The sequence below is a fragment of the Haliaeetus albicilla genome, chromosome 8 (genome assembly GCF_947461875.1).
Source record: "Haliaeetus albicilla chromosome 8, bHalAlb1.1, whole genome shotgun sequence".
Lineage (NCBI taxonomy): Eukaryota > Metazoa > Chordata > Aves > Accipitriformes > Accipitridae > Haliaeetus > Haliaeetus albicilla.
Genome location: NC_091490.1, coordinates 43,853,233 through 43,878,035, shown reverse-complemented (window position 1 = coordinate 43,878,035; position 24,803 = coordinate 43,853,233). Strand labels below are relative to the sequence as shown.

General features: G+C 49.9%; 2 protein-coding genes across 3 annotated transcripts; both read left to right on the top strand.

Moving 5' to 3' along the window:
• The first annotated feature begins 513 nt into the window (after positions 1-513).
• On the top strand, positions 514-12,994 carry LOC138686604 (calcium/calmodulin-dependent protein kinase type IV-like). Its single transcript, XM_069790590.1, has 12 exons — positions 514-700; positions 1,215-1,342; positions 4,943-5,021; positions 5,351-5,413; positions 7,910-7,992; positions 8,172-8,244; positions 8,893-8,983; positions 9,081-9,155; positions 9,381-9,456; positions 9,565-9,691; positions 9,806-9,958; positions 10,393-12,994. Exons 2-12 carry the CDS (start codon positions 1,245-1,247, stop codon positions 10,615-10,617), a joined length of 1,143 nt encoding a protein of 380 aa, XP_069646691.1. The 5' UTR covers positions 514-700; positions 1,215-1,244; the 3' UTR covers positions 10,618-12,994.
• An 818-nt stretch (positions 12,995-13,812) lies between these two features.
• On the top strand, positions 13,813-24,608 carry PWWP3A (PWWP domain containing 3A, DNA repair factor). Of its 2 annotated transcripts, none has more exons than XM_069790588.1 (15): positions 13,813-13,892; positions 14,595-14,637; positions 15,124-15,219; positions 15,487-15,578; positions 15,940-16,010; positions 16,437-17,459; positions 18,048-18,167; positions 18,598-18,668; positions 19,160-19,236; positions 19,764-19,824; positions 20,341-20,416; positions 20,544-20,594; positions 21,050-21,480; positions 22,418-22,506; positions 22,746-24,608. In XM_069790588.1, exons 3-15 carry the CDS (start codon positions 15,163-15,165, stop codon positions 22,822-22,824), a joined length of 2,298 nt encoding a protein of 765 aa, XP_069646689.1. In that variant the 5' UTR covers positions 13,813-13,892; positions 14,595-14,637; positions 15,124-15,162; the 3' UTR covers positions 22,825-24,608. The 2 variants fall into 2 exon arrangements, with proteins under 2 accessions (XP_069646689.1, XP_069646690.1); XM_069790589.1 differs by having other exon boundaries at positions 13,871-13,985.
• The last annotated feature ends 195 nt before the right edge of the window (positions 24,609-24,803 follow it).

Genomic DNA, 24,803 nt, shown 5'->3' with positions numbered 1-24,803 from the left:
TGCCCTGCACCCCCCTCACCCCATCACCCCCCCCCCCCCCCCGACCGCCGAGCACAGCCCGGAGCCCCGGGGGGGCGGCGGGGCTGGCGGTGCAGTGGCGGCCGCGGGCCGGGGGGTGGCACGGCCGAGCCAGCCGGGACGGCGGCGGCAGCCGGTGCTGCTGCCTGGGAGGGTCCCCGTGCACCGCAGCCCCGGCCCCGCCATCCCTGCATCCCGCCATCCCTGCATCCCGCCATCCCTGCATTCGCGCATCCCTGCATTCGCGCATCCCTCCATCCCTGCATCCCTCCATCCTGCCATCCCGGCGTTCCCGCATCCCTCCATCCCTGTATCCCTCCATCCCTGCATCCCACCATCCTGGCGTTCCCGCATCCCTGCATCCCCCCATCCCTGCATCCCTCCATCCCTCCACCCCACGCCCCAGCGCTGCTCAGCCCCCTGCGGAGCACCCCAAGGAGCTGAGTCTTAACACTCCCCCCCCGCCCCGGTGGGGACCAGCTGTGTGGGGGGGTCCCACCAGTTGGCAACCCGGGCCCGGGGGGGGGGGCTGCAGCCAGGCTCGGTGCCAGCCAGCGAGGCGTGTGGGGCGCTGAGCGGCCCCCGCACCCAGCACCCACCCTCCGCACAGCCGGCCCGCGCCGGGGATGAGGCAGAATCGAGGGGGACACGGCTTCGCCGCGCAACGACGTCGCAGCTAACGGTATGTGCCGGCTCCCCAAATCCCACCCCAATATTAAGGGGGTTGCAAAGAGCAAGGGGCTGCAGGGCCCCCCGGTGGGATGTGGGCTCCTGGGATCAGCAGGCGTGCTTGGTGTTGGGGTGGTTTTGGGGGGTGACAGCAGGAATTGGGGTGCAAACACCCCAATGTGCCAGTCCATGGGGGCAGAGCCCGGGCTCCGGGCACAGCGTTTGGCCTGCCGGGCTCTGAAAAGCCGAGGTAGCCCCAGAAAGGTGGGGATGGGGTGGGAAATGGCGGGGGGGGGGCTGGTGTAAAAAGCTGGGGGGGATACGACATAGGCAGGGAGGGTATTATCTCCAAAAAGGCAGCGTACGTGCCTGGTGGGAAGGAGATTTGTGGCTGCGACTTCATCACGCTTGATAATCCCGAGCACTGTTTTTTGCTGGGCCATCTGGGTGTTCGCACGCATGGGGGCAGCAAGGCGGGGGGGGTGGGGGGGGCCTGCGGCGATGCCTGGGTCTCTTCTTCCAAGCAGCTGGCGGGAGCTTGCCACCCCTGGCCCACCATGCCCTCCTCCAAGACCGGCAGCGAGTACTGGATCGATGGGTCCCACCGTGAGACGGCCCTGGAAGATTTCTACGTCGTGGGCCCCGAGCTGGGACGGTACCGGCTGCCGGGGGGGGGGTCAGCAGGGGCTGGCGGGGGCAGGAGCCCACCTTGAACGGTCATGTGTCCTGAGTGGGGCTGGGACTGGCCTGGTGGGGAGAGGAAGGGCTGGATGGGGGGGGTGGAGGGATGGATGGGAGGGGGGGATGGAGGGAGACCCTGTCCTCCCGTGTAGGCTGGTGCTCGGGATCTGTCATGATGCTGCAGCAGTTGTTTCGGGAATGCTCACTGAGGTTTTGCAGGATGGGGCCTGGGTTCCCTGTGGACGTGGAGCTGTTTGTTTCTCACCCCTGGGGTGGAGAGCGGGCTCGTGGCGAGACCCATCTTCCCCCTGAGCAGCCCAAGGCTTTGGGGAGGTGGGTGATGAGCCTGGCACAGTGTGGGGCTGCGGTGGGTCCCTCCCGCAGCAGCCCCCACACAAAAGACAGGCAGCGTGAGCCTCGCAGAAGGGACGTGGGCCCAGGGTGAATTTATTCCCAGATCTGGATTTGTCCCACCTGAGTCGGAAAGCCCCGCCGAGGGTACCGGCTGCATCCCCATGCGTGGTGCCTTGGAGGGGAGCCGCCTCGGCAGCCACCCGCTGCTTGGTGGAGGCTCTTGCTACTTATTTATTAGAAGTCCTACTGTAAATCCTCACGGTCGGGGGACATCAGGGCTGGCGTGCCAGGTCCTGTGGGTGCTGTGTGTCATTTCCCAGGCTGACAGGAGACATGTGTTTTAAACCTGCCCAAAGGCAGCGCCCATCCCTGCTTCCCCGGCGGGTTTGCCCTCACTGCTGGCACGCACCGCTCTGGCGCTGCCATCCTCTGCAGCAGCTCGACCCTTTCCCAGCCCTGCCCGGGCCCCTCGGGATGCAGCGTCCGGGAGACCCCGGGGCTGGTGCCAAATACCCACGGGCCCGGGAGGCTGCTGGTGCCCCAGGGGCCACGACATATCCCAGAGATGCTCCCAGGTACGGTGGAGAAGAGCGGCAGTGCTGGCACCAAGGAGCAGATGGAGCAAATGTTTTCGGAGGTGGTGGTTCAGGCTGGGCCAGCCCCAGCTGCCCGCAGGGTTTCCATTGGCAGAGGAGCCTCTGAGCCTGAAAAACAGCAGATATTTAAGGCTTCTTATTGAGATGTGGCCAGTGTCAGCCCAGGGCTCGGCAGCACGCAGCCCTGCACGGATGGATGTAGGACAGAGGGACAGGCTCTGAGCCCCATCCATCCACCCACCCACCCACCCGGTTTCAGCATCCAGGTTTAAATCAAACTGGCCTCAGTCTTGGAGCTGTCCACTCACGGCTGCACACCCGGTGTGTTGGGCAGCCGATGTGACCCAGGGCAGTGGGAGCCCGCTTGCCACGCGTGGCTTTCGCTTAGTGCCTCTCTGCCATGGTGCACCAGTGCTGCCCAAGCTGCCGTGCCAGGCTGCGAGGTCGGATCCTGCTCTGGCCTTAGGAGCCACAGGGGATGGATGGAGGGAGCGTGGGGTGGCCGTCCCGCCGGCCGTGCTGCCGTGCCAGCACGGAGGACCCAGCCTGACGTGCCCCAGGTGTGACTCGGAGCAGCCTGGGGGCTGCTCTCGGCTGTCGCAGCGTGGCTGTGGGCAGCAGTGTCCGGCCGGGGTGCCGGCTCGGCCACGGGTTCGCTCCTCCCCACGGGCCGGCCCCGGCACTTGGCAGGCTGCACGTGCCCTTGCCACCGGTCCAGGCTCTCTCGGCAAATCCCATTGTTCGACATTTTCCAGTTCATCTGTAAAGCAAATGCAATTATCTCCTGTTGCAGTCAAGGTTGATTGCGGATATTTATTTGAGGCCTTAAGCAGCAGTGAGCAGCGGCTGCTGGGGCTGGCAGGGCGAAGGGCTGGGGCGTAGCAAATGCCGGCATGAATCCAGCCGCTGCCATAATTGGGAACGCGTGAGGGGCAGTCGGTGCTGTGCCACGGGCACAGCAGGCTGCACCGCATCCGAGGAGCGACCCCAGCACCTCCTAAACGCCGAGCCGAGGGCTTCTAAATGATCCTGTTAGCAGCAGGAATCAGGCTGCAAATTGTCCGTGCGGAAAAAATCTTGCGGGAGGGCGAGAGGCGCCAGGTCCGGGCTGGGATTCAGCTGTGGCGAGGGGGCGGAGGGATGAGGAATGGGGGCTGCCGGGTCCTGCCCCCGCGCCCAGGCCGGCTGGGAAATCAGGATAATAACCAGGCGTCTGCCGCGCGCAGAAAGGCGCTGGCAGGTCAGAGTGCTACTGGTTTACTGCAATCCGTCCGGCGCATTTGGAAACCGTGCCTGCCGTGAGCTGAGCCCTTGCTGCGGGAGGGCTGCTGGAGGCAGGGGAGATGCTCCTGACTTTTTTTTCCCCCGCTGGAACCACATTATTGCTGCGGCTGCAGCAGCAGCGATGCCATTTTGGGTTCAAATTGAAGCCTTCTGCCCATTTTCCTGAGCTGGAGAAGAAGCTGATAGCCATCTCTCCCCTTCAAGCCTGAGAGGCATGTTTCCAAATCACTTTTTATTTGCAAATTAAAATTTCATAGAAAATGTTGAGCAAAAGGAAGAAAATGTTTTGAAAATTACCAAGGTCTAGAACTGCTGGGTTTTCCTCACCCTGCAGCATCCCCAGGCCCCGCAGCATCCTGTGGTACCTGGTACCCGGCTCTGCTGTTGCCATGGGAACGCGATTCCCAAGTTCAGCCGGATGAGTTGCAAAAATCCGCACTCGTTTTTAAAGCAAATCTCTCTTTCAAGAGAGCACCCCAGGGAGCACCACCGGCGCCGGGGCATTCAGCATGTGGGGCTGCAGCAAAAGGTCGCTCGCAGCCACGCTGTGGGTTGGTTTTGGTCTCGGGGGGGATTTTGATGCAAAAGATGGTGTCTGGGTGCACGGGGCTGGCCTTTCAGTGTCGGTGCTTGCCTGGGCCGAGGGCATGGGCAGGTGGGCATGCCGTGCATCTCGAGGCAGAGCCTGAACTCGGTCCCAGAAGACGGTGAAGCCAAAGAGCAATAAAACGTGGTCGATTACTCGGGGGCGAGAATTAATCTGCTCTGAGGAGCCAGGCAGCAAAGATGAAATTGCAAACGAGCCCTGTAATGGCCTGCAGCAATGGGTTGATTTCACCGTCCAGTGGTTAGAAAACATTATTAACTAGATCTAAAAATCACTGGCAGCTGAGGGGCACTGCTGGGGGTTTAATGGGAACAATCCCTCTTGTAACTTGGAGTGGTTTAACCTCGCGGAGAGGTTTTGCAGCAGCAGGGGGTTGTCCTGTGTGTGCCATGGCCTTGCCGGGGACACGGCTGGGATGGGGACCCTCGCAGTGTCCCTGCGGTCCCCTCTGAGGTTGTCCTTGTGGCCGTGAGTGGGGAGAGGGAGGCTCCATCCTGTCATGAAAGCTGCTTAAGGATTTAAACCCCCCGTAGGACTCGGCTTTAATTAAAATGGCTTTACCCGGGAAAGCTGGAAATGATGTGGGAAGGGGGGTGCACAGGAGGGGATGCATGCTGAATTCCCAGGGTCTGGGGCTGGCAAAGGTCATGGTGGGGGGCATGGGGCGAGCGGGACCCCCCATTCTGTCCCGGACATATCCAGGCCACCTCACACACACTCTGCCCTCCTGCAGGGGAGCCACCTCGGTGGTGTACAGCTGCGAGGAGAAGGGCACGGGCACCCCGTATGCTGCCAAGATACTGAAGAAGACGGTGAGTGTTGGCAGGGGGTGTGTGTGTGGGGGGGTGTTTCTGCTCCGCTACCAAAGCACCTTGGCACTGGGATGGGCAGAGGGCTGTCAGCCGGGCATCGCTCCCACACGTCCGGGGGTCTCAGATGCACAAAAGCACTGGGGTTTGGGCTGGGGGTTCAGCAGGCTGGGGGGGTACTGGGTGCATTTTGCTGCTGCTGAGGAAATGGGCCCTGGGACAGACGTGGGAAATGGCAGGGAGCAATGGGGGGGTGTCTCTGCATGGCGGGGGGCCAGACGCAGACCTGGCAGCACAGGTAACACCGCTTCCGCGTGGTCTCTGCTTTCTAGATCGACAAAAAGATCGTGAGGACAGAGATTGGGGTCCTGCTGCGGCTCTCGCACCCCAATATTGTGAGTACGACCCTCGTGGCACAGCTCGCAGCTCCCTTTGTGTTGGGTCGGTGTGGCTGATGAGTGCGGCTCTCCCCCTAACTCTGCCCGCGGGCAGCCCGGCAGTGCCAAGGGAAGGGCTGTGGGATGTCCTTGTCCTCATCCTGTGTCGGTGAAGGATGAACCCATCACCCCATGGGAAACCCTGCCGGCATGCCGTGTCCCCTCCCTGCCTTGCAGACGGGCTCCAGATGCCCAGTCCTCGCCATGGCACAGTGACTCCCTGCTTGCTGCCGCATGAAACTCCTGGTCCTTGCAGTGCCTTTGAGCTTCCCAGCTCTGACATCAAGGACTGGGGCCCCCCCATCCTCCCCCCTGTCCCCTGGCCTGAGATTTCCATTTGGTAAGCAATTTCCATCGAGGAGATCAAATGAATACCACAGAAAATTACCCATCTGTAATGAATCCTGCAAGGGGAGATAAAAGGGGAGGACAGGGCTGCGGGTGCTGGGTGCTTCGTCCCAGCGCGGCCGGCCGCCGTTTCTCTTGCTCAGCGCTTGGGGGATAACGGCAGCTCGGCTGGAACGATTTGCAACGCCCAGGAGCGGATCTAATCACCGCCAGTGTCAGCAGAGCTGGGGCCACCGTGTCGGCCCCTCTGCAATGGCAGGGGGCTCAGGGGCTCTGTGCCCCCGTCCCTCCACCTGCCAAAAAGGCTTATTCCCGGCTGCTTAGTTCCACCGGCAAATTGCAAAAGCATCGCGGAGATGACCTGAGTTAAAGAAATAACACAAAAAGCCACCTGGCAGCTGCTGCCAACATGGTGCTGAGTGCTGGCTCTGCAGGGGTGCGACAGACCCCCCTCCAATTGATTTTTTTTGTGGCCAGGACATCAACAGGACATTGCCTTGCTGCTGGCTGCTGCTACCCAAGCTGCCATTTTTTTTCAGCAGCACTAAAAACGCAGCCTAAAAACGGCTGCTTCCAGCCCAGCCCATATCAACCGCCCTTGGAACGATAAGGCTTTGCTCTCTGGAGGAGCCCAGTGGGGATGTCCTGCCCACCTGCCACCATCCAAAACCTTCATGCAAAGAGATAAAGCTGAGAGAAGTCAAAAACATCCTAACAATGGGGATGGTGGGGGCAAACATGCTGGAGCTGGGGCATCCCTAAGCTGAGCCAGCTCAGCATGGGCCTGCCTTGGGTGTTGGGATGTTTCAGTGTTTTGGGGCAATCGGGTGCTTTCCCCACCCCAGGACATTTGGGCAGATGCAGGGACAACAGCTGGGATAGGCATCGCCCGCTCGGAGCACCCCAGGAGGATGCTCAGGTGATACTGGCCAGGGATGGGTAGAGGCTCCTCTCTGATGTGTTATCAGAAACGCAACAGAAAATTCAATTTCTGCCCTCCCTCCTCCTCCACTCTCCAGGCAGCAGCACCACGGAGATGTGGAGGAGGAACCAGGTGGACGGTTTTAATATTTAAATCACTGAGTTTTCTGTAGGGTTCTGCTCACTCCCAAGTTCAAGTGATTTTTGAAGAAGAGATGCTCCATTTCATTATTTACGCTGGTGCTGTCTATGTGCTCGCTATCGTTCAGCACCAACCTCAACAGCGGATGATAATAGGATTGTAAACTTTTGAAGTTAATAGGAAAATTATAGTGGTTCCGTGTATTATTATAATGCAATAAGCTGCCACATAGTGTCTCTCACCCTGCAGGGTATCACGGCTTGTCACCCAGCCTATGAAGGTAATGATTAAAGCCCCATGAAATTCGCAGTGTCACAAAAGTCTTAAGAAGCATGAAATTCTCTGTTTTCCATTAAAAAAATAAAAAAAATTGCATTTTGACGTAGTTTTAAGAGAGACCTGTTAATTCCAGATTTGCTGCAGTGGCACAAAGGTCTCATGCAGACAAGCTCACCTTGTGTGGGAGCTAAAAAACAAAACTCAGGAGAAAACCAGTTTGTTTAGTGCCTCTTCTGCTGCAAAATGGTCCAAGGGACACTTCCAAAAGTGGTCATGAGGTCCCAGGACCCCAGTTCCAGAGGTGGCTTTGGCTCCTCGGGGCTCTGTGCATCTCACCTGCATCCCTGCAAATGCAGATGTGCAGAATCTGTCCCAGGAGGATGAGGGCAGGGCTTTGCCACGGATCGCTCCCACGCTGCAAGGCTGGACGGAGGTGCCAGAGGTGCCAGCGTGGCCGACAAAGCTGTGAAATTAAAAAGCTTTCAGTCAGCTCCTCTTCTGGCTAACAAGCTTGGAGACATGAAGAGGATAAAGGCACCACGTGCCAGTCTCTTCCCATTCCCAGCATCATCTTTAATGCACAACTAAGCGAGCAGGGCTGTTGCAAACAGTTAAAAACGTCACGTTCAAACAAATAAAAAGGCAAGGAGGGAAAAGTGCTGGTTGTCCCAGTAAACCCCTTACGTCCTGGCAGCCCGGTGGTTGCGTGCTCCTCCCAGCACAGCCAGCCTCTGCATCTGGATCCCTCCCGTTGTCCCTTTCAGATCAAGCTGAAGGAGATCTTCGAGACGCCCTCCGAGATTACGCTCGTCCTGGAGCTGGTGACGGGAGGAGAGCTCTTCGACAGGTATGCCCAGCCCCACAATCCCCATCCCAGCTCCTAATGAGGGGGGACAAATCCCACCACCCCGATGGCGGGAGGATGAGGATGGAGGGGGCTGATGCACACTGTGGTTGGGGGATGGAGGGTGAGGGGGGGGTCCATGCGGGGCAGGACGCTGCCACGCTGACTCCGTCTGCCCGCAGAATCGTGGAGAGGGGTTTCTACAGCGAGCGGGATGCAGCCCACGTGGTCAAGCAAATACTGGAAGCCGTTTCGGTAACGTGCCCCCGGCATGTGTCCATCCGTCCTCCTGTCCCCCCCGCAACCCCTGGGGACAGCCTGGCAAGGAGGTCCCCTGCGTGGTTCCGGGGTGTTGCTGTGGGGGCTGCACCCCCCCAAGTACCCCTGGGGAGAGGCACCCAGAACTGCACCCATTCCAAATATCCCTGGGGAGAGGTATTGGGAGCTGCATCCATCCCAAATATCCCTGGGGAAAGGCATCGGGAGCTGCACCCATCCCAAATATCCCTGGGGAAAGGCGTCTGCCCACTTGCCCTTGGCCTTCTGAAGGCAAGGGTACCTCTTCTGATCCGCGTTTGGAGGGGATGAAGGAGAGGAGGGAGGAAGGTCAGCGTAGCTCTGCATCACAGGTCCACTGGAGATGGGGTTTCTATGGCAACGGGAGGGTTTAAAAATGGAAACTCATAATGGGAAACGTCCTTACTGTGCCCCTACAGCCATGCCGGCAGCTCTGGCACCACAGGTGCTGGGTGTTTCCAAAGGACTAGTCGGGCGATTTGGTCCATGTTTGTGCTGGGTCCCAGATCGCTGCTGCCTCCTCCCGAATTCTGTCCAAGGCAGATGGGGCTTCCCCTGCCCCTTCCCTTCCTCCCCCCCATCCCCGCTTTCTCTCTCTCTCTGTAGTATTTGCACGAAAATGGAGTCGTCCACCGTGACCTGAAGCCAGAGAACCTGCTCTACGCAGACCTGTCCCCCGACGCTCCCCTTAAAATCGGTGGGTTTGCCAGGGGGCCTGGGGCTCATGGCACGAGGGGGGGGTTAACAGTCCCTCTCCCTGACGGCAGCACTGCTCCCCTCTCTGTCCCCCCAAGGTGACTTCGGGCTCTCCAAGATCGTGGATGAACAGGACACCATGAAAACCGTCTGTGGGACACCGGGATACTGTGGTGAGTGGAGGGAAAAGCTGGGGGTGGTGGGGGAAGACCCAGGTAGGGCTGCTCCCTGCCTGAGGCTGCGCACAGCTCAGTGCAGGGATGGCTGACGGCTGTGCTGGGCTCGGGAGACGCTGCTGGTGCCCAGGAGGTGTTTCCTCTGCTGTGCGGTTCCCACCGTGGCCACGCTGCTGGGAGCTCCCCACACCCGTGCATTTGAACCCCAAATTCTGCTTCCAGCCCCCGAAATCCTCCACGGGTGCCCGTATGGCCCTGAAGTGGATATGTGGTCCGTGGGCGTCATCACCTACATCCTGTGAGTAACGCCGCCGGGGCCCCGCAGGCGGTGAAACCGCGGCGGCAAGACGGTTTACTTCACCTCAGCCCACTACGAGCAGCCAGGAAACCTCCTTTCTCCTCGCAGGCTCTGTGGCTTCGAGCCCTTCTTCGACCCACGAGGGGACCAGTACATGTACAGCCGCATTCTCACCTGCGACTACGAGTTCGTGTCCCCGTGGTGGGATGAGGTTTCCCTCAACGCCAAGGATTTGGTGAGAGCCAGTGCTGGGGCTCGGGGCTGCCCAAGTATGAAGCCTTTGGGTCAAAGCTTGTGAAATAACAAAATGAGGGGCTTTTGACAAAGGAAGCCTTTTTGTTCGTTACAGGTCAGAAAATTGATTGTCTTGGACCCCCAGAAGAGACTGACCATTTACCAGGCTCTGGAGCATCCCTGGGTCACTGGAAAAGCTGCTAAATTTGCTCACATGGACAGCACGCAGAAGAAACTGCAGGAATTTAACGCCAGGCGGAAACTGAAGGTGAGTTGAAAAAGCCCTGTTAACCCCCAGGGGTGGCTCATGTTCGCGTCCCCTCATGGAAATGGCTGGGGCCACCGAGAGCTGCTGTCACTGGGTTTTAAGGATCCCCTGCCCCGAGCAGATAAATGTTCAGTGACACATGGCAGCTCGGGGGGCTGGCTCGGGGAGGGGGGTGAAGGACAACAGAGCAGCTCTTTGCGCAGCTGCGTCCCCGGGGAGCAGCAGCTGAGCTGCCCGTGGAGGCAGCTGCTGCTGGGAAAAGCCTTGTCCGAGGCAAAGGGCTGCGCTTTCCAGCTCAGCATGGCTGAAGGAGCGGGTGCCGTCTCCCCTTCTGCACTTTCCGGGGGCTTGAGTGCATCGGGAATGGCATCGAATGGGAGAAGTCTGCCAAACACACACTAATAACTGCTCATGCCGCTGTGCCTTTGCAACAGGCTGCCATGAAAGCCGTGGTGGCTTCCAGCCGCTTGGGCAACCACGGGCACCATGACTGCTCCCGCAGCGGGCGCAGCCAGGGGGGTCCCCGGGGCGCCTGTCTGCCCCAGGGGACGGGGACTGCCGGACCCGAAGCCACCACCACCGAGGACCTCGACACTTTCCGGAGCAACTGCCCCACCGTGTCCAAGGTTCCTGTGAACGGCGCCGGCTGTGAGAGCTAACGCGCTCAGCACTGCCACTGGCTCGCCACGGCTTCGACAAGCAATACCCCACTGACCCTCAGACGCTGGCACGGGGAGAGGCGGGAGAAGCCTGGGGGGACAGGAGCGCCCCGAGTGTAGGTGTGCGTCGGGAGCCCGTGGTCTGTCGTGTGGAACATCCTTATTTAGTGTCCTGTTGCCAGTGCAGTCGTATCTGGTTGCTGTGAGTGTGTGTCTGTACGGACCCGACCGAGGAAACAAGGCTGGTGACTTGGTCTTCCGACAAATTAACAGTTTTGGCCACTGTGGCGTGAAAAGATCCCAGGTGGCTTAAAAAGGAGGAGCAAACAGCAGAAAAAGGATTTCTTTCTCCTTCCCTACAAAGGCAGTAAGTTGTCTTTATGACAGTTTTGTAAGTTCCTGTAAATAGTCCTTACTGGCTTAGGGGAGAGGGTGCGTCTGGATTATCGCTGACCATCAACGTTACATCTACAGTCACTGTTACAAGACCCAGCTGTAGGTTTACTGCTGTATTAGACAAGGTTTGTAGGAGCCTTTGAACCCAGCTGTTTGATCCTATCCGGAAAAAGAGTGTTTGCCAGTGGTTCCTTTATTATCTCTAGATGGTAGACAACCTCTGCTTGATTTGTGCTTTTGTTCCACTCCAGTTTCATTTGTTCCCACGTTCAGTCTCGCTGTGGATACATGATGATGGTAGGATTGTCACGAACCGGGAATGCTGGCTTGTCTGGCCTCTGCGTTGGCATTCCAGGTTATGATTTACATGACGAGTTTTAACGAAGAACAATGCAACTCCTTCTACGGCACGTTGTAAGACTTTGTCACATGTAACGGTGCTGTTGTTTCCTGAGTGAGGACAATGAGTTTATACATATTTTGGGTTTTTAAGACTAATGAAATCAGTTGACAAACTTCTTGAAAAGCAATTTTTTAGGCAGTTATTTACCAAGCCACAGGATAAGCATTTGCAGATTTTAATACAGAACAAGTAATCAGACAAGAAAAGCCATATTGCACGTGGGGGATTACAGCAAGCCAGGTGGCTGCTCCGCAGTCCCAGCTGGTGTGATCCAGCGCGAGGGCTGCTAACCCAAGGCGATGACCATGACCCGCACCCCTCGCGGTTTGGGCCAAACGTATATAACAGCGTGTTTGGGCAAAAAAATCTCAAGTGGAGAAGAACGAAATTTGTACATGAGGCTCATTTTTCCAGGATGGGCATGGAGAACCGAATAGCTGCTAAAGGAGAGGCTGCAAACAAAAATGTAAATTTTGCAGAAGCTGAAAGCCGCCATTACAGACACCCAGCTCGGCACAGAGGGTAGGTCAGCAGGTCAGAGCTGTAATCAGAGTGAGAGTGGCAGGAAAGCAAATGTAACACAACTTTCATATTTATTTACAGCACAAGCAGAAATCATAAAGACTACATGTAAGGGCTGACCCATACCGTGTGAAGCTCATTTATGTTTAGAGTGCTTGTAAAGCTGAACACAGAGGAGAAATCAGATGTTCAGGGGGGTTTTTTAATTGGAAAAATATTAGGTCTCGACCAGAAATGTGCAGGTTTTTTAATAACAGTCATACCTTCAATGGGGAAGCAGGTGCACAGCAAGATTTTACTCTGGAGAAAGCAAACGCTGATAACATGGGAGAATGCTTCAGCAAGGGGATAATTATTTCTTTTTCTTTGCATTTTGCAGGAGGGGCAGTTGTTTCCTCTCCTTTTTTTACTATAGAGGGCTGAACCTTGCTGTGTGCTGAACTCCGGTCTTTATCCTATGCTTTATCCTATGCTCTCTGTCCTCCACACTCCGTGACGTATCCCCATTTACTCCAGTGGGGCCAGAACTCCAACTTTGACCATGTTTACTAACCCGGGTCTTAAAAGACTATTTTATATCCTTTGACATGAAATACTTATTTAATAACGCCTTGCAGGACCAGGCCAGAGTGCTCAGCGCACCCAGAGCCTGTGATGCAGGGACTGATGCTGGAAAACACTGAGTAAGGATGCCCTGCCTGCAGACCACTCCTGATCCTGCAGAATAATGGGAAGTTAGGTATCGATTAGGTAACAGCGAGTAACAAAGTGTCTTCAGCGATGGAAGGCACCTGAGGGAAAACTGTAAGCAAAACCAAGGAGTTTGCCTCTTCTGTTATGTCAACAAAGTATTATTCTACAAGTATCAGTAATTCAAGGTAGAAAAAAACCCATGTACTCATGGGAGTAAAGCTAATAGGAGATGCCATTTTGGTCTGTATGCTGTTTTCAGAATGTGTTTTAATAACTTACTACTTCAGTGTAGTGGTGACATTTCCAATATTGCAGGTATTTATAAGGAAGTATAGACAGCTAATAAAGTATCAAACATCGTAACGTGGGCTCCGTTTTCACTGTTATTCTCAGAATACAAGGGCTAAAAACTGGCAGGGCCGAATAGCAGCTTGCTGAAGGCCTTTGTTTTTTTTTTTTTCTGATTTTTTTTTTTTAGCCCATTTTCATACCACCATTTATTTCCAGACTCTGGACAACTAAATGTGCGCTCTGTCTGCCTGTCTGGGGTGATTTCTGTTGTCCAAGCACTGACGCAGACCTCCCACTTGTTCTGCCTGTTGCCTCTTGGTGTAAATACGCACCAGCCTTTTTGAGCAGGGCCTGTGTGACGCAAGGACGCTTGGGCCTGCGAAGTAATTTAACCTAAAAAAAAATAAATAAGACAAATCCCTTGTAAGGTTGCATTAGAAAAAGCGCCTTTGAGCAACCCACAGGCGGAAGGGCTGGGATGAGCCTGGGGCCGCGGGGCCTCTGGGGCCTGCCGGGGTGGGGGTGGGGGTAGCGGGGAGCTCGGTTGCCGCACCCTGATGTCACAGTGCAGCTCTCCGAGGTGACTACGTCACCGCCACGGCCCCGTTGCCATGGCGCCCGGGACACGCAGGGGACGCACAGGTGCCCTGACGTCACCGCCTCGGCGGGAAGGGGAAGTGACGCCGGTGGGCAGGGACGCTCGGCAGCGGGGGCGGGGCGTGCCCCGACCCCCCCCTCCGCAATAGAAGGAGAAGCCGAGGGGGCGGAGCAACCGGAGGAGCGGACGCTTCGATTGGCCGGAGCGCGTGTGTTTTGGCGGCGGGAAGGCGGTGACCTGAGCGCGAGCGGGGGTCGCTGATTGGCTGTGTCGTTGCCGGGAGGGGAGGCCGGCGCATGCGCAGACGCGGGCGGTTGGCCGGATATGGAGGAAGGGGGTTCGACGCTGCTGTCCGCGTCGGGCCCGCGCACGGTAACGGCCCCCCCTCACACACCGGGACCCTGAGGGGCGGGCGGCCCGGAGCCTCGCACCGGCGACGGGGAGAGGGTGGACCGTCCCCTCATGGTGGGAACTCGGGGGGTGGGGGGCGAGGAGGGGCGGCCCGTCCCCTTCATGGGGGGAACTTGGGGGGCGAGGAGGGGCGGCCTGTCCCCTCATGGGGGGAACTTGGGGGGCGAGGAGGGGCGGCCTGTCCCCTCATGGGGGGAACTTGAGGGGTGGTGGGGTGAGGAAGGGTAGCCTGTCCCCTCATGGGGGGAGCTTGGGGTCGAGGAGGAGTGGCTTGTCCCCTCATGGGGGGAACTTGGGGGGCGAGGAGAGGCGGCCCGTCCCCTCATGGGGGGAACTTGAGGGGTGGTGAGGCGAGGAAGGGCAGCCTGTCCCCTCAGCGTGGCCGGAAACACCCTGGCTGGGGGCACTGGGGCTGCTTCCCCCACGTCCCAGCCCTTTCCTCACGTCCCAGCCGTTTCCTCATGGCGGGTCCTGTTGAGGCGGTGGAAGCCGGGGAGGGGAAGCCAGGGCAGGGGGAGCGGGCTGAGGTGGGGGCTGTTGGGAGCCTCATAGTTTCCCTAAATGGCGCGGCAGTGATAGGCTTTGTGCCCCTGCCCCAGGCCCACACGGTCTGGTGCTTCAGTGCAGCAGCAATATCTGCTTCTTACTGTCTTTCGGTGGCAGGACCGACTTCCAGCGTGCCGAGGAAACTTGAGTCTTCGGCTTTGTAAGTACAGGAAGATTTTCTTGTTCTTGAGGGGTCTTTCTTAAAGCGTTTCAAGTCTTTAAGAAACACAGGAGGACTCTAGCTGGTTCACGCAGGTTATAGTTGTAAACTACACACAAAAATTGGCACAGCGTGGCATAATTTGTCAGATGTGACAAGTGGCCTCCGTTATCAGGATTTGGTCACAGGGAGCTGCAGAATGTCCAGGCCCACAGCAGCATTTTTTTTATTTATTTGTGATGGTATTTTCTACGCTTACATGTTCATTAAGACATTCTTATGTTGCACAGCTATAGAAAGATACACTGTTAGGACTTAATTTTGGAGAATGCCTGCAAAGTAATATCAGTCCAGTGATCTCGAAGGTAAAATGATACATAATTGTAATAATGTGTTCTATTTAAGTCCTCTATTTCTTTAAAAAAAAAAAGGGAAGACAAAAATGGACCAAGTGTTGGGTAACTCTTTTATTCGCTTTTTCTTCAGAGCACGCTGGGATTTTCCTTTTCTGTGTGAAACACAGTCATGACAGATCAAGAGTATGTTCTTTGCATGTGGAAGAAGCGTTTGTGGCCAGCAAAGGTAAAGCAGATGTACAAATGAGGAAGTGTTTGTGATTATAACTTAGAAATGGATGAAATGGAGCAGTAAGAGCGAGCTCCAAGTAAACACGTATATACTTTAAAAAACAGCTAATCTATAGAGAGCCTAATACTGCAACCAGATGCAATGGAATGTCAGTCTGTTCTGCGCTGTTCATATTGAAAATGTTTTGATGTCAGATCTGTCCTAGAGTCTTAACAGACTTGGTCAAGGATTTTAAATGCAAGTTTTTCTCTTTTAATGTAGGTTTTGTGCAAAACTGGAGTTTCTGGGAAAATATCTGTTACTAATGCAAAGGAGACTTCTTTTAAAGTTGAAATACTTGGCTTGAAAGAAGAGTTAAGTATCCTTGTTACTGTCATATGTTTGCACTCTTAGACATTAAAAAAAGAAGTAATCCCTTTATCTGAAGATATCTGTGAAATGAGATCATTGATTTACAGAAGGATTAGATGGCTATCCCAAAACCCATTGCCTTTTTAGAGCTGGCCATGTAGTTGTCTCATGGAACATCCATGAACAACGTGCTGACTGTTAGCTCAGGCGTTCTTCATGTGGTGGTTTTTTTTTTCCTTCTGCTAACAAGTATGGGATTTGGGGGAAAAAAGTACTGCAAGTTATTGCTAGATGAAAGCAGTGTCATGCGGTTAATAGTGCTTAACACTGTGACGTTTTCAGTAAGCTTTGTTGTATTTTCAGGATTAGTGTGAACTGTGCAGATGCTGTACCACTGAAGAAAGCATGTATAGAAAACATTGCCTCTAACTTAGGTGAGGATATGTCAAAACATTTGCTGCCTTGTGTATATTCTGAATGTAAAATATACACAGAAACTCAACCTGGGGGACAGTAGTTACATATTTCACTTATGTATTTATTGAGGGGTTTTTTTTGCATTTCTTCTCCCCTCTTTCCATTCCATCCATAAAGTTTGAAAACAGACTAAACGTTATCACAGCTACTTTTGCTCTTCCCTTGTGTAGTGTGTTGGAAGGAATGGTGAAAGAACTTGTGTGTACTTCCATCAAAATTAGGCGTTGGAATCTTGCACTTTGTATGTCTCTATATTCTTAAGAATCACAGATGATTTAAGTGTTAAGTTGCATCTTAAACAGAAGATATACTATAAATAAAATTTCTTATTTCTTATGTACAAATGAAGATTATTGCATTTATTGCATGTTGTTCTTCATCAGATCAAAGGAATGATTCCAGTGACGCTGTGGAAGAACTGAAATATCGCTGTTCTCTTAAAATTGCCCTGGATATTTTGAATCAAAATGTCTCACCCAGACAAGTACCACCTTCAGAGGAGGGACCAAATACTCCATTATCCCAGGAGAACAATGCAGGCTCTCTCTCACCTACCTCCTTATGTAGATGCCAATTGCTCTTTCACTCTAAGGAAATGTTGGAGCCTGAGACTTCCAAGAAGAAAAGAGAACAAAAAAATAACCCCAGCCTGAAGACTGATACAAAAAAACAAGACCAGAAAGGTTCATTCATTTTGGAGGAGAGTGCTAAAGCATGTGAAAGTGGAACAAACCCTCCCATATGTGGTACTGGGGACTTGTGTAATACCTCAGACTTGGATAGTCAAAACTGCAAAGTACCAGAATCAAAATCACTACCAAGGCAGAAAAAAATCAAACCCAGATCGTTGACAAAGTCCAAACCAGAAAATAAAGTCTCACTTAAGCCAAAGCAGGAAAAAAGTAAGCAAGGAGGAAAAAGACCAAGAGGTGTGGGATCACCTGTATTGTGTAGGAATGTTTTCCCCAAGGATCAAGCACATCCCCTTGCTGAGGAAGGGTCTCCTCTGTCTGTCCCCTGCCAGTCTGACAAAGTGGTACCTGTCAGCAGGGCAAACACCAGAAGTCAGCCTAGAAGGACGTTACTGGATTCCTCTTGTAAAAGTGCCTCAGATAACTTGGAAAAAGGCATCAATAGTGAAAGCGAAAGTCCAGCAAAACAATTAGATGACAGAAAAAAGCCAGTGAGTTTAAAACGGATTAATGGAGAACAAGACATTGGTGCAACGATGTCTTCATACAGAAAAAGGAATTGCCCTGAATCTTCATCTGGGCCTTCTAACCATGGGATGCTTTCTGATAAAAAGGAGGAAAATAAGCATAAAAAGGAGGAAAATAAGACTACTTCACATGTGGTTATGAATAAAATAAAGCAGTTTCAACTGCCTGACTTTGACGAAGATGAAGGTGGGCATATCACTTGGGGAAGGGAAAACCTCATCCCATTTGATCATTGAGCACTGTTGTTCTCTTGGAATGTTGCATTGCTTTTGTGAATGAGGTTCTTAAATTGCTGATTTTAATTTTAAGTTTTGGAGAAGCACAAAATGCAGTTGCTTTAATACTGGCTAAAAACTAGTGTGGCATTTGGGTTGTCTGGAGTTGTTTAGGGTTTTGCATTGAAAAACTGGACTTATCTAGTAAAGAGTAAGAGTTACTGCTGACTTGCTAATTTCACATGCAGGTGGCTTGGTTTTTTTCTTTACTGCTATCTAGTTAGTGTGCAGGTCAGTGCTGAGATGAAATGACTTTATGTAAAGGAGCAGGCTGGTACAGAGTCCTGAAACTAGCCTGTTCTTGTTGCTTTCCCTTTTTCATCTTTTATTCAGACTATTAGGCCTTTACCTAGGCAGAGAATTGAGAGTGTGTGTGTTACGGTGACTCACCCTCCTGCGGGGTCACTTTCATGGTCGTGTGTTTCACCTGGTTGGAAGCTGATACTTTTTTAATCACTGTTCCACCCTTATGAATGCTAGTGCTTGCTGCTGTTGGCAGGACTGGAATTGTCTGACCTGTCTTCAAAGGTAGTTTCCTCAGAGAGTCTCTATCGCATCTCAGCACTAGTAGATGAAGAGGAGGAGGATGAAGAACTTCCTAGTATTTTATCACATCAAGGTGAGACATCAGTGTACCTATATGAGACTTCTTCACCCAAGATTGGTGTGCTCTTTTAGGGTATGTGTGCTTCTAGTTTGCTGACAAGCCTTGGCAATGAAACCTAACCTTTCTAGAAAGTGAATCCAGCTTTGTTCAAGCTTGGAATAAAATGTGTTTCTTGGATGCCCCAGAAAGGCATTTTGAAACAGAATGAAATGCAAATCATTGTGAAACTGGGCAAGGGCCTAGGATTGAAATTTCTGAGTTCCTGTATTCAGAATTATGTGTGCTGCCTTTTGGGGGGGGGGGGGTGCCCTGTCACCTTAGTTGAAACTTGTAAAAGCGTTGAAGTGAAACTCCTGAAAGGAGGCTGATAAGAGAGGGTGAGCTAACTGTCTTGTCTTGGTTTTTTTTTTCCAAAGAAAAATTACTTTATTTTTCATCGTAGAACCACAGTCAATTGAAGAAGGGATTTTGGTCTGGTGCAAATTGCGAAGGTATCCTTATTGGCCAGCAGTGGTAAGAACAGCTCGCTGCCTTCTTAGAGTGATATTGCAAGGGGTCTGATAAAGAGCAGCTTACCGAGTTCTTGAGTGTCTTTTGCCCTTCTTGACTCGTGTAGAGCCGCACATGTTAAAGATCTTCCAGTACAAGCATTCCAAAGATAATAGAAGTAAATTTACGTATGACAAAAGCACATAAAAAATAAATGTGGTTAATTGACACATGTTTATGTCGGAGCAGAGGATTACTGCTGAGCCTTTATATCTTGTATCATGAATTAGGGTTGTTGTACCCAACTAACAAAAGAAAGAGTATGGGTCCTTGTGCACTATCAAAAATGCTCCATTGGGGTAACTTGCTATTCTTGCCACTTTAAACTTAATTTTTTGTATTTGTGTAACTTCCTGTAAGTATGGGGTGTACTGTATAATATTGATGGAAAACGTTCCTGCTTTGTAAGGGTTTTAGGATTTTGGGATGCTAATGAGACCTTATCCTTTCAACAGGTAAAAAATGTGAAGCGGAAACACAGAAAGGCATGTGTGCTGTTGATAGAAGGGAATACAAATGACAAGAAAAAAGGGTAAATGTTGTGGATCCTGATCATGTTCTGAACTTTCAGTTTCTTTTAGGCAGTGTCCTGTACCCTCTTCCTGGTACAGGGCAATTACATGTCAGTTAAAACTAAGGTTGATCTGGGAGGGAGGGACCAAGTAAGGTGAGGATTTGCAGATATGGGCTAGGTGCTTTATCATGCTGCCACTTGAGACAGGCTGGCATTCCTGTGAACAGCTGACGCTTGTGTGAGGAATAAAAAAAAGGGCTGGGGACCCAGCTAGTGGGGTTTTTTTTGTTGTTTTTTTTTTTTTATGTGTGGTGCCTAAACTTCCTGGAAATGCAGGCCTGCCTTCAGTTTTGTTTTAAAACCAGGTACTTCTCATTTGTTAAAAGATTCCATAGTTTTAGCTTCTTATGAAAACCAAAACTAGTAAAACCTGCATTATGAATTTGTTATGAAACCTAATTTTCAGGAGGGTGTACAGCTGTAGTGAATAGAGATGTAACTCAACTACCTTTTTTCCCTAACTGTGTTTCTTTTGTTTCATCAAGTTTCTCAGTATCTCTCAAGAATCTGAAGCACTTTGACTGTGAAGAAAAGCAGGAGCTCATAGTAAGTACTACCAGTAACATGTAACTGCAAGTGTATACATGTGTTGGAAAAAATAAAGTTGTGTACACAATGTATAACTGACGCTGGGGGAGGAGTGTGGTGCAGCTGGCTGGTCTGGGTTTGTTCACGGTTCTCTGTTCTCTCTCACTCTATTCAACAAAGTAATTAAACATAATTCGTGCTCCACAAGATGGAGAATAATATGGGAAGGGGAGCCCCCAACACCTTTTTCCATCTCAGTGAGGCTGCTGCTAAGAATACTGTGTATGTGGAAGGCAGGCAGTTGCTTAGGACTCTTACTGTGCCTTCACTTGTGGGTTTTCTGCATACAACAAAGCTACTCTGATGGTGTGTGACAAAGTGATGGCAGAAGCTGAATTTCAGGAGAATGCAGAAAACTGCAAGTAAACTTTGATTCATTATTGTTAGCTGTTTCTGTTACCTGGTTAGTGTCCTAGACCTAAGAGCTTTAATAGGCCACTCTTTTTAGGACTGTAAACAGCTCTTCTTTTGTAGGAACGAGCCAAAGAAGATTATCGCCAAGAAATTGAGTGGTGTATTCGATTGATTTCTGACTATCGAATTAGAGTAGGTAAGTAGATGAGTTGGATGATGTCATCCATTCTGATATACGTCAGAAAAAAGATAACACCAAAACTGTCAGCTTTGTTTCATAGGCTTAATTGAACTGATAAATAACGCTGTTCTGGGCTTCTTAGGTTGTCATTCTTTTACGGGATCCTTCTTGGAATATTTTGCTGCTGATATCAGTAAGTGAATTCATTATCTTTTATATTCCTCTCTTAGTAGGCAAGTTTAGCTCTAATGTTTACACATGTGTGTTGAGTTAGGCATCAGACCCAGCATGGGGCTACCATTAAAATTACTACGCACCATTATTGTACTCTAAGGTTTTTCAGTCCCACAACAAAAGTTAAATAAATATTGATTGTTAAAGACAACTGGGTAACTGGTTACTTCACATTCTAGAGAGTTCATTTCAGAGCTCCTGTCAGAGTTTCAACTCCCTAATGTTTTTGGTTTTTTTTAAGCAAAGTTAAGATTTTGGTAGTGGTGGTTTTTTACTGTCTTTGGTAGGGGAGGAAGAAAAACTTCTCTCTTATCAAGGAAGTCACTTATTTTGTATTTGTTTATGTAAATATGTATGCGAGAGAGCCCCTTGTTTTGTATATTTAAGTATGAATGATTGTGGCTTTTCTTTCAGGTTACCCAGTTAGAAAGGAAGGTTATCAAGGTTTAGTCCAAATGACCTTTCCAAATGTGGCAGAGGAAGATGTTGAAGAGTATTTATCAGAAACTTCACCTCAGAAGCCCTCCAAGAAACTTCTTCCTGACAGAACAAGAGCCGCTAGAGATAAAGCGAATAAAAAGATAGTGGAGTTTATAGTGAAGACTAAGGGGGCTGAAGAGCATCTTTTGGCTATTTTGAAAAGCAGAAAACAATCCCGTTGGCTGAAGGAATTCCTGAATTCAAGGCAGTACGTGACCTGCATTGAAACATATTTAGAGGATGAAGAACAATTAGACCTTGTAGTGAACTACTTGAAGGAAGTGTATCATGAAATAGATGCTAAAAATCTGCATCAAATAAGTGGAGATGGAATAAAATTTATTTCAGATGTCCTTTTGCCTGAAGTAAGTAAATACGAAAAGCTGAGAAAAGTAAACGTTGAAGTAAGTAAATAACACTAGTGTTACCTGATTCGAGTTTAATGACCACAGAGTGTTCCCTGGCAGCTGGGTGATGTTTGAGCCATGCAGGTATATTCACACCTGCCTGCCTACCAGCTTGGGTCATGGTCCCTTCAGCTCAAGGGGCGTGAAACTGTGCGTAGTTTCTATGTATGTCTCGGGTGAAGAATATTAAGATCAGTGCAGGAGGCTCTTAAGTCATGTTCATGGGCTGGTAATCAGAGAACAAATATGTTTACATTACATGTTGGAGAAAATAAATAATAAAGCCCCAGTATTAATCACTGTGTGCTTCCTGTGGGTGCTGCAGATGTTGGCATTAGTGGGCTGGCAGGGTTAGGGGTGAGAGGTGAACCAGTGTAATTCTAAGTGCTGATTTTTTTAAGCCATTAGCACAGAATGGAGAAGCTTTAGGTGGTATGATGTTTTTAAAGGCAGATTGATTGCTTTCTGGTGTATTTTGATTACTTCTGAAACTCTTCAAAGCTTTGGATGTTTTCTTTTAATTTGGCAAGTTATCTCTGGATTTTCTTGGGTTCTTTGTGTGTGTTGGGGGGGTGCATTGTTTGTTTTTACAGTTGCACTTTTAGATCCTTATTGTTGTTAGGATAACTTTCCTAGGAGAACATTAGTAACTTCTGTAGAAACAAAATTACTATGAAGAATATCTTAATCTGGTTATAAAAATACTCTCCTGGGAATGGTAAAGGACAAATCTGTATTATTTATTTAAGAACTTCACGTACACAACAAGCAGTTTCACTCAATTTTCTATTGAGGAACCTTATTCTAAAAATGGGCTTATCTACTGAGACAGTTTCAAATCACTTGTAATTTAGCTTTTGTTTCGTGAGTATAAATGAACTAAATACTTTTATAGGCCATCATTTATGCGATTTCTGCTGTGGATGACATAGATTACAAGAAGGCAGAAGAGAAATACATAAAAGGACCATCTGTGAGCAAAAGGTATCTCTTTAGTATTGTCTGAATTTTTCTTACTGGTTTACTGTCTATACAGACAAGCGTTGAGTATAAGGGCAGGAGTTCAGTATCCTCCCTTCTGTAAGGCAAGCTTTCTCATTGTCTAAGTAACAAAACAATTAAACCTGGGAAACATTCTTGCTGAGTTACTGTAACACACTGCAAACTGTTTAAAATGTTAAGATTTTTTTTTTACTATGGAACTTCAATGTATTTCTTTTTAGGGAGAGAGAAATATTTGATGAAGAAATCCTAGAAAGAAAAAAGTGCAAGACCAAACCAGCATCTGCAGACAGCAGCTGAACAGTGGTACAAACTTGCCCAAGTTATACTGTCACTGAGTGTATATAATGAAGTGGTTATTTGTATAAAATGTGTAATTCTTACTTTTTAAAATCCATGTGTATATCTTCAAAGCTGTAGTCACTATAATGCTGTATGACTGTCAGATACAGTTCTATCTTCAGTCCTTGCTCTCGATTCTGCGTACTGGAGCTGCACACTGCTTCTCTTGGTCTTACCATGTTGAACTGCCTGTAAAAGACGACGCAAACCATGTAGGAGTGCTGCGGGTGTGCGGCCACCTCGGTCCTCATCCGTTCAGTGCTCTTAACATGGAACTTGCAAAGACTGCAAGTGTTTTGCAGAGCTGCTTGATACAACACTAAGTTCTATATTAATTATTTTGGCCCAATGTCTGACAAAGGAATGGCTCTTATTCTCGGAGGAACATGTACTGGTAAATTATGTAGCCGTGTATTGCCTCATGACTTTACTGCTACTGAATGTATGCAGGTTTCCTGTCTGAAAATGTTTCCAGTGGGTTGATTATTTTTGCTTTACATGTCTCCCAAAGTGTGAGAAATAAAATTGGTACGTAATGATGCAGTCTGAATAACAAAGGCTTTGTTTCTGTTAATAGGACAATTGTAAAATTCAGTGGAAAAGGAACCTAATGTTTGTTTAAAAAAAACCAACCAAACCCAAAGTATTCATTTTTCCGTTTAAAAGTGAAACCATTTTGAATGCTGTTTTGTTTTTTGAGGCCATGATTTTAGGAACACTTCGATTGTCTTTTTCTATCTGATTTAAATATCAGATTTAATCATATGTAGTTCCCTCCCCCAGCTAAAGGTGTAGCATATTGCAAATTGCCTTTGACAGACTTGCAGTGTTATTGATAAGTATTTAATGATAAAAGCCCAATGATTAGTATTTTTCTATTTTATAATGAAAGTGTGATCTACTCACTTGTCCAATAGAAATCAAGATGATTTGAAATTAAGGAAGAAGTTTAAATGTACATTGGGATGCTGATGTGTATTCTGGCTACAATAACTATCTGAATATATTTTCATTACCCTGTACTCTGTACTGAGTTTCAATATGCGTTTGGAATCCTTTTTCACTTTATCGAATGGACATTCACAAGTACCTAAACTGTAGGAATAGAACAGGTATTTAATTGGATTATTCTTCATTTTTCATTAAAACCTGTGAGAAGGGATAATGCATTTTCTGCAACAGTATAAAAATTTGATGGCAGGTTGGCAGAGTTAATTCTGGAGATGCACGTGGCACTTACAAATGGAGCTGTGGAGCTGTTTCAGAATGCAGAAGCTTCCAGCCCATGAAACTGGGTGCTGTTTGTGGCTATTCAGAGATTGGCGTATCCTCAAGGTTCCCCCTCCTTTAAAACTTAATCATGTCTACACTTCTCTGTTTTCCTAAAGTACTGTTGAGATCTTTCTTCAAACCGTTGCACAGAAGCAGAACTCCCCAATCACCTTGCCTTTATCTCAGTCCTTACTTTCCATACCTTTTGGCTAATACTATCTTAGTTTAATTCAGCACCGATGAATTCTCATTTTAAAAACCATAAATACGTTCTTCTGCCTAAGGACAACTAAGAGTATACATTGTGTTGAAGCACACTAAAATGTTTACATCTTTAAAAACCACTTTCAACTTCTGAACCAGCTGTTAAAGGTTACTTACAGTACTCCTCGTACCTTGAGACCAAATTCAGTTTTGCGATGTACAGAATTATGTGGTCTTAAATCAATTAAAAGTTGGATGAAGTGAAACTCAAAGGCTTGTCATTACTTTTGTTCGAATATGCTCATTTATTTCAAACACTGATTTTAAGCTGTGGTCTGCAGTGCATGCAGGGAGACACTTCCACCTGTATGTTACATCAGGTGAAGATTATTTTTGTATGTCAGATAAAAGCGTAATGTCGCATTTCAGTGTTGTAGTTTCACATTATTAAACGTAGGGGT